The 9,649-nt window shown below is 35.6% G+C and overlaps 1 protein-coding gene across 1 annotated transcript; it reads right to left on the bottom strand.

Annotated features, from left to right (window-relative positions):
* Positions 1 to 2,225: 2,225 nt before the first annotated feature.
* Positions 2,226 to 9,649, bottom strand: LOC107866769 (monosaccharide-sensing protein 2). Its single transcript, XM_016712731.2, has 6 exons — positions 8,842 to 9,649; positions 8,543 to 8,669; positions 7,637 to 8,197; positions 4,768 to 5,708; positions 3,941 to 4,128; positions 2,226 to 2,824 (listed from the first exon to the last, which is right to left on the bottom strand). The coding sequence occupies exons 2-6, from the start codon at positions 8,619 to 8,621 to the stop codon at positions 2,380 to 2,382; spliced, it is 2,214 nt and encodes a 737-aa protein (XP_016568217.1). The 5' UTR covers positions 8,622 to 8,669; positions 8,842 to 9,649; the 3' UTR covers positions 2,226 to 2,379.

The following is a 9,649-nucleotide window of genomic DNA, read 5'->3' on the forward strand; positions in this document are numbered from 1 at the left end:
TGAAATTAGTGAATTTATAGGGCCGGAAGTTGAATACGTACATTGTGCGCGTATTTATATCAGTGAATATAATATGTTTTTAAAATAGTCATTTTAACTATAGATAAAAGAGCATAAAATATTTATTATTTATTAAAAGAGGATTTAATAAATAAATTTATAGTCGATTTTAAAAGTCTAAATATTAAGAAAATTAATATAGAAGTGTACTATTATTTACATACATAGTTCATATAAGAACAATATCTTGACCGGATTAATTTCTAATATTAGAACGTCTGACATAATTCAAATTAAAATCATATAATAATTAAAAATGAAGTTGATTTTATAATCTTAAATATTAAGACTATAATTAAATTATAATTTTCTCTAATATGTCCGTAAAAAAGTTGCTAGCATATGGTGTTAGAAGTTTCGTACTTCTATAATAGTAATACAAGATAATACCTCTTTCTTTGAATTTAGGTATCAAATGAAAGAAAGGAGAATGAAATAAAGGGTAAAAAAATTATTAAATGGATATTATATTTTTTAGAATTTTTTTATTAAAAAAAAATTCACATAAGTAAAAATTAGTTCAAAAAAAATAATAAAATGAATTGGGTGACTTTCTGAGTAAAACATGTAAAGTTGAGTGACTTTCTGAGCAACGTTCAAAGTTAAGTGAGTTTCTGAGATAATCCTTAATGAAATGATTTATAACAATACAAATATCTTAATTCTGGAGAAAGTTATTTGAAAATTAATAGAAATTAGATGGTCCCTAACGTTTTCAATATGTTGAATCAATTATCAAACAGTGCCTCAGTCCACAAAAGTCATTATGCGATTCTTTTCATCTATTCTAATTTTGATGGACAGATTTATCTGATATATGTTATCGGTGAAAAGTTACAGATATCTCATAAATTTACTCGAATTATATGAAAGTTCGCCACATACACTACGATTATTTTTATTTTTATTTTTAAAATGTCTCACCCTTTCGGACCCTCCTATGCTTGTTGCTCTTCCTTTATAGAATTAAAATTCTTAATAATAAGTAGTAGCAAATAAGATATGAGTTGAACATGTGGAAATTTATGGAATAAATAAAGATTATAAGATAGTACTAGAAAATCTCATCTTAATAACACTATTAATTGTTTGTTCGATAAAGTTGGCAAACCACCAAATGAGCAACCAAAATGAGGAGGGTCCCATTAGCAATTACTATAATAGTAATAATCAAATGAAAATGTTACAATTCATAAAGGATAGAATTAACATATATAATAAAATACACTCTCTTTTTTCCATGTCCTAACCTTTTATACTATTTATATTATAATAATAATAATAGGATAAATCTTTCTCCAACTCAGTGGTAAAATACAGTATATTAATTAACTTATTCAAGCCATTTATTCCCTTTTAATTGGAACCGTCCAACGTAGTAAATAGGGAGGACCCATGAAATCCCACTTCATAACAACTTTATAATATACCTAATATTTTCGAATTTTGTTACGATCAAAGATGAATAATACAAGTCGATCTGATAAAGGTAAAGGGGAACGTAGAAAGGGGGGAGGGAGAAACGCGATAGACATGTGAAGGGAAGAAGCATGAGCTAAGACGGAGGAACAGTTTCGATGGGTAAAAGGTATGAGTGATTGCAGGGATGAAGACAAGAGTGGTTCCAGGAGACATGCATGCAATAAGCATGTTTCCCTATCCTACTGCATTCGTTCGAGGAATTATTTTTGAAAATCAATGGAGGAGAACAAAAGTGATTATGGCTAACTCCAAAGGCAATTCCTTAAATTTGGCCTGTTTATCAATATAATCTTATTACTCCTCAAGCTGTCTATCGGAAAACAACCTCAGTTTGTTGTTGTTGTTACCCCAAAGGAACTTGCAACTTGATCAGGCTTGTGTAATTCACAATCCCAAAGAAGGTATACACTTCATTAATCACTAGCATAAATGGTTCAATGGGATTTTACACAGATTTTAATGATTTATACTCAATTTATTTTCATCACATCATGGCCAAAATCCCCAATTTACAGGTCACAAGATGAGCAAATGTATTTCTTACTTTTTTTAAAAAATAAAATAACCGTGGTGTTTAGGCCAGCTTTTACACATCTCGACTAATTCTTCCACGGGATTCCTGCCACCTCCTTTTAGTTAGGGAGGAAAAAAGAAAAGCTGACATACTAATTTGGACATTGTCATGCATCTTAAAATGGTATACAACTTCTGAATATACACTATAGAGAAATGCCAGTGCCAGGAAGGATGTAAAATGGAAGATCAACAGAGAAAATAAAATTTTATTTTCTAAGAGTTACTACATACTAGCAAGTCCAACAGAAGATAACCCTTAAGCTACTCGTGCTTCGCGATGGCAGCTTGTCTAGCACCAACAGCGAAAAACTCTGTAATGACCTCTAAGGGCATGCCTTTGGTTTCGGGAACCCTCAAGAAGACGAAAATCCAAGAAATGACACATACAACAGCATAAATACCGAATACTCCAGCTAAGCCAATCGAGTTGAGCATCACAGGCAGTGTGTAAGTCACAATGACATCACATATCCAGAAGACGAGAGCACAGATAGCAATGCACAAACCACGAACCCTTGTGGGAAAAATTTCTGAGCAGAGGATATTTGGGATCGGTCCATAGCCCGTTACAAAGAAGCAAAAGTAGAGAATCACGCAAATAGTAGAAATGACTGCATGAGCCACACTCCCGAGGTTGACAGTATTACCAATGACAAGGCAGATGAGCGATAGTATGAGAACAGGGATAGTGTACAGCAGCAGCGACCTGCAATTTATCAGTTTAGTAACACATTTTACGCCAATAAAAAAATACAACGATGAAGAGTTTGGATTTCTTTATTACAACCAAGTATATAAAATAACAATGTCTATGTTCACAGCCGCAGACAACTAACAAAGAACCCTTCTGAATAGCAGAGGTACTAATGATCTACTAGGGGAAAATACGAGTGACATGAAGCCACCAAACCAATAAGTTTAGAATGCTTGAATGTAAAGATAACATATTACGAGAACGTTAGGCCTTGGGAGCAGTTAATCTCAGAGATGATTTATGTATTATTAGATGGCATAAGGATGTCATGGAGATACGCTGGCACTTACCACTCTCAACCTTTGAACCCACTGTTGGAAATTCATCATAACAGTGGTCTTTATTTTAGATGATTAAAATAGTTGAACTCACTTAAACTGGACAGACGAGAATTGTTTAATCAAACACCAGATGATGATAAGTTCGAATACATACTCCTAAAATGAAAACAGTTCCAATCCTATTAGCTTTAGATAAAAGAGTCGGAAATTTGTATGAAAAATATGGCTAACTAGTTGATGAGCCCAAGAAATGTGAACTCCCCTCCATTCTTATTTATCTGACACACCATTTAACTGGAAAGAAAGTTTAAGATGATCTTTGGCTTGTGTATCGTACAAGTAGTAAACCGAGAATATATTAAGTAATACTAGTTGAAAAGTTAGGTAGACAGAGAACATCCCATCTACACTTAAATTGGATTGGTTAACTGAATTTGAATTACTGAAATGTACAAACCTTGAGTAACTAATTATTAACAGAATGATGTCACACATCTTTGTTTGGTAAATTGGACGGAGAGAATACTATCTGTCAGGAAACACAACTCCAAAGCTAACTAATTAGAAATTTGATCTCATTGCAAGTAGGGAATCAATTTTCCGATCCTGGAATGGCTTTGGAAAATTCTGAGGAGACTACCAGAACCAGTATAAGGAAAAAATATCGTCTGAGATGCAATCCAAGACTCACTGCACATATTTCATGGATTTTCCAGCACCAAATCTTGAGGATATAACCAAAACCATCCTTAATCTAGAACAGAAGTAAGTATTTAGAGGATATTACCTTCTGCCAGCGACATCCATGAATCGCATTGCAATAGCTACAGAAGGGAGCATCAGGAAGTTTGTTAACGCACTGATGAGGAAGGATGCTGAGTCTGATGCAATGCCAAAGTTAGAAAGAAGAACTCCTACGCCTGCCTGCTCAAGGATTTGAGGAGTATAGTACATGACTCCATTTATACCAGAAAACTGCAGACAAAATATTACAGTCGTAAGATGGAAAAATTATGTGCCTTGTTGTCTAACGAACAGTGAGCAATGCCTTAAAAATTTGAAGTTAGTTGTTACAAGATAGTTCTCCTTATAAAAATTACATAATAAAGTGAGTACAAAAGAAGAGACTGCAAACAATAACAAAAGAAGTTACACTGACAAAGAAATGATTCATCCCCACACTAACGACAAAGGCTCTAACCAGAAAAAAATACAATACCAGTATAGTAGAACTGCAGTGTTGTTTGTTGCGAGGGTAATAATCTTCAGATAAGACACACCAAAATATTTCCTTAAAGTTTAATAAATAAGACGTTATTAACGTAGGCTACTTAGTAGCTGCTTGCAGATAAATGATGAGAGGATGTACTGTTTAGTTTGATCAAGTAACCCTTACACATTACTACGCTAATCACAATCCCAAAACAAGTATATTTAAGCAAGAAACAGAATGCTCAACTCCAAAGGATATAATGTATTTAAAACTAGAAAGCAATTAAGCAAGTCCATTTCATTAGCATTCAAGGACAGCATGCTGGAATTTTGTAGCTATCAAATTTAATTCTAGTAAAACAACCAAAGAAGCAACAGAATGACAAAAGCATAACACTCCACCTGTTGCAGTATTTGAATTCCAATTCCAACAATGAGTGCTCGCTTGACTCCTGGTTCAAGAAGAGCTGCCCAACTTGGACCTTTTGAAGCAGCTTCAGATGGATGGACCATCGCTGGTCCCACAGGATGCTGATCCATAAGCTCCTTTGAGTAAAGTGCAGGCTGACTTACCAAAGCCGCAGCTTGTATGAATTCACTATCTTCAGGAATATCCCCACCAGGAACTGAAACAAGAGAGCCACGTCTAGAGCCAGGGCCTGCCTCCGGATGCAAATATATCCTTTTGAATCCTCCTTCTTTAGTTCCATCTTCACCTTCCCTCTCAGACCATTTCCATGCCAACTGCCAACCACCACCAATGCCCATGCTGCCTACCCCCTCTCCAGCATTCCCTTGCATAAGGCTGCTATGCCGCCTCACGCTCATAGAGCTGCCATGGGGAGGAGGGACCACGGTTTCAACAGCGGTTGTTTGACGTGAAATCAATGGACTTTGTAGATTGTCATCGGAATCTGCACCACCATCCGAAGGATAACCATCACCTTCTCTCTGTAGACTCTCCTCATCCCAGTGATCATCCTTGACATGAGGATCCATGGTGCTGATCATGCTTCCGAAATTGGGGAATAGCATGCTTCTCATACTTCCTGTATCAGGGAGCTTTTCATGTACACTACCAAATAGAGTCACAAGAGGATCCATAAGAGGCACACTCTGCTGCACCATGCTCCCTTGCCTGGATACAAGAGCTAGACTACTCTGTCCAGTAACTGGCTTGGCTAACCACGAGAGGCCTTCCTCTGGCCCATACAACTTGATATGATCTTTGTCAGTAGTCAGTTCCTGTTCCTCAGTAAGCTCGTCAGCTGGACCAATTATATACTCTTCTATTGATGGTTCAATGCCTACTGCCAATCCCTCAACAAGCAATGCCATCTCCCCTATACACAGGATAATCAACAAATTCAATATGATGAAATCAATGTCTTTAACAAAATAGGATTCACCAGATGAATACGAAAGTGCATAAAAGCAGAGTATTCTACTCACTAGAGCACCAAAGAGAGAGAGAGAGAGATGGTGAGCTTTATTGTCTCCAAGGAAATAAAACCAAAAAGGAAGGAGGCAGGTCACCGAGTGACATAGTATGTTGGTAGAATATACATTGTTTACAGATCTGATATGGTATAACATCATATTGACGAATACATGATTATACGATCACATGGTTAACCAATGATATACTCTTCCATCTATGGTTCACCGCCAGCTGCTAAACTTCAACAAGCAATATCATCTCTCTTTTGTACAGAATAATTAACAAAATCAATATGATGAAATTCGTGTCTTTCATAAAATAGGATTCACCAGAAGAAGAAGAAAGAATTTAAAAGAAAATTGTACTGACTAGAGAACCAGAATAGAAGGGTACAGACTTTTTGACCTCAAAGAAAGGAAAAGAAAAGGAAGAAACCATGAAATATTGGATGGCGATATATATTGGTAGGTATACATATTGTGCTCTGATATGACATACTATATTGAGGAGTACATGTTTACATGTCCTCTAGTTCCTAATTTCTCACTGATTTGGAAGTAACTCAAATAACTCATGAAAGACAGTAGAAACTGGAGAAAGGAAATATAGAGATTGAGTGAGTACAAAGCAATAAACCAATTGATTAGCAAATCTGACATTTTCCTTCAAAAATGAACTTTGAAAGATATTTGACAACTAAGAAGATAGGCACTGACTGAATCGTTAAGAGGTGAAGGAAATGGATAGCTACAAATAATACAGGAAACTAAAATTCAAATGCATTCATATTTTGGAAGGCTACTTTCCTAGCAGATTCTGGAATAAGCATGAACATTACAAAACGAGATATACTAAATATTTATACCGCTAATTTCAGTGATCTAACAAAAACTGGGTTCAAAAATGTTTTTAAGTCCACATTTAATTACAGTAAGCACTCAAATTATATTCTCCTGTCTTATTCAGTGGAAACCCTTGACACTGCGGGAAAAGGGTAAGGTTATCGAAGCATATACGTGCTACAATATGAAAAGGCTACTGCAGTGAATTGCATATAAAGTTTGTAAGCACATTGATGTTCCTCACAATGTTCCCTGAACCAAAACAATCTTAATAAATAACATTGGCTTAGTGTGCTAGTCAAATTTGGCAATGAGAAGTATCAAATGCAACTAGGAATGAATTTTCAATTCTAAAGATCACTCTAGTAAAAAAATTCATCAACTGAAGCCAATGAATCTCCATAATTTTTGAAGTGAAGTTGATACCAACTGCCAACATAATTTCCAGCATGTGCCAAAGATATTTAACATGAAAAATTACCTAGTGATACTAATAAAGAGCAGAGGAAGCTAAAGTTTATCTGTGTTCCTACTTCGGAGCTACTTCCCTAGCACGAGACTTCATAAAGTAAGATATACTCCAAGCTGGGTCAAGAACTTGCTCGTCGCTTACGTGGCACATCAGGTCAGCTTGGTAGTCTAGGTATTGGGTTCAAAAAGTTTCAAGTCAACAATTAATTACAGTGAAAATTAAAACTATATACTCGTGTCTTATTCAGTGAAAACCCTTGACAGTTCCACAAAGGTGCATCAACCTACGTAGATGCTTCTTCTGTTCAATCACATACAGTACAAAAGTATGTCCTAAAACATTCGACTAAATAGGCTTACTTGTCAAACAGATAATCAACAGCAAACATAAGGAAACTAGAAAAACATGTTGCTACTGTCCTTGAGAAAGCACAATACACAGTCGACTTATTCCAAACATTTAAATAGCCAGCTGACACAAAAAGGAATTGTTTCCAATAAATATTGGATAGAATACCTGAAACATCCTCTATGCCACGCAATTTTTGCAGAACTTTTTTTGCCTCCACCATTCTTCCTTTACTGACTAACCATCGAGGAGATTCAGGCAAATAAAGTACAACTAATATGAAATAGATAAGAGAAGGAATTGAAAGAACACCCAACATCAATCGCCAACTCGGCCCCGTCATCAAGGACATTCCAAAAATCATACAGTACGCCAAGAACATTCCACCAGAACCAGTGAACTGCGGAAGAGTATTCAGTGATCCTCGTATTTCTGATGGAGCAGTCTCGGATATGTATAGTGGGACCAGAGTAACCGCTAATCCGATTCCAAACCCATCTAAAAGTCTAGCTATAAGCAGGACATAGACATTAGGCGACCACAACATTATTAAGCCACTAAGGAAGTAAAGCATGGATGACATAATAAGCATAGGGCGACGACCAACGCCGTCAGCTATGGATCCAGAACAAGTTGTGACCAGCGTGGCTCCAATGAGTGACATGGCAACAACAAGTCCTTCTACCGAAGCACCCAAGGTCAGCTCCTTCTTTATGTAAACAACAGCTCCTGCAAGTTTGAATTGTTGAAGATTTAGAACACAAACATGTACAAAACTCAGCAAGTTGGAGAAACTAATGCAACTAAGATAACATAATGATTGAAGTTTGTCGAGGGTCTATTGGAAACAGCCTCTCTACCCCCAAGGTAGGGTAGGGTAGGGTAGGGTCCGCATACACTCTACTCTCCTCAGACCTCACTTGTAGGGTTCACTAGGTATGTTATCGTACTATCGTTGCTGCAATAACAGAAAACTCTACATTGAATTATCCTATAAAATAAAATTCAGTATATACTATTCCACCGCAAAAAATGGAAAGACAGCAATTCAAATAAAGAGTAAACAATGTGTACCTGCAATAGTGGCATTGTCCCATCCCTGCAAAAAATTTCCAATAGTGGCGGCAAGAGCAACTAACACAGCACCATTCATCTTTTCCAGTACTAGTAGCACACAACTCAATTTATTCTTGAACTATACCTGTAAATTAAGAACAGGTTATAATAACTTAGAACTCAATTTCCACCAAAACCACAGATCTAAACTACAATTCTCGACAAAAACTACAAATCAAGTACATGGGAAAGTATTCATTAACACTAATAAGTCTAAAAACATTAAATTGAGGGATCCAAAGTAGAAAAGACTGTACCTTTATAAGTCTGAACTCTATTAGATAAACCAAAAGCCAAAAGTGGTCAAGCCAGCCACTATATACTCAAAACTCAAAAGAGTATATGCTAACAGTTGGGAATTGGAGTTAATCAACAGGGAAAAAAAATTCCCATCTCATAAAACAGGACAAACAAAGTAAACAAAAGTTTGGTTTATGAATCTTTGAACAAGAGGGTAAAAAGAACAACAGAAACTAAAGTAGTAAAGCCAACAGCCTTTCAACATAAACCTAAGACATCATTAAAAAAGGCTCTGTCTTTGTAAAAGTTTTTGTATTTGTACCAACCCCAGAAGCTCAAACTGGAAAATATCTTCAACAAGTTTTAATCTTTATTCTTCTTCTTTTTTTTTTTTTTTTCAAGATTGTTGTACAAATAGAGTGGTGGCAGTAAGCTAAAGGGGGGGAAAAAGAATAAAGAATAAAACTAAAGAAAAAGGAAAGTTAATGGTATAAAGATTATATAAAGAAGACAAAAAGGAAACAACTAAGCTTGACTCTTGCTGGTTCTAAATGCATCTCCAATTGTGTCCCTTCCAATTATACTATTTCCCATTACTTCCTCTATGAGTAAGCTCTAAGCTAAAGTTTCTTTCTTTTTGTATGTTTGCGTATCGATCGGTTTGATTTAATTTCAATTTAAAAGGTATTAGCTTGATTATCGGTTATCAATTATAGACATATTGAATTATAATAAATTATTAACGTATCGATCATTAATTTGTTGTTTAGTACTATTGATTCGATTCGAGTGAAGTTACTTGTTTAATTTCGTTGATAAAGTGTC

Source organism: Capsicum annuum, chromosome 4 (assembly GCF_002878395.1).
Source record: "Capsicum annuum cultivar UCD-10X-F1 chromosome 4, UCD10Xv1.1, whole genome shotgun sequence".
NCBI classification, from domain to species: Eukaryota; Viridiplantae; Streptophyta; class Magnoliopsida; order Solanales; family Solanaceae; genus Capsicum; species Capsicum annuum.

Excerpts from the sequence above, each read along its gene's own strand:
- LOC107866769 (XM_016712731.2), bottom strand. The coding sequence starts at position 8,621 with ATGAATGGTGCTGTGTTAGTTGCTCTTGCCGCCACTATTGGAAATTTT. Across the intron at positions 5,709-7,636 it reads TGGCATAGAGGATGTTTCAG|GGGAGATGGCATTGCTTGTT; the intron begins GTATTCTATCCA and ends TCCTGTGTATAG. Across the intron at positions 4,129-4,767 it reads GAATTCAAATACTGCAACAG|TTTTCTGGTATAAATGGAGT; the intron begins GTGGAGTGTTAT and ends TTTTGTCTGCAG.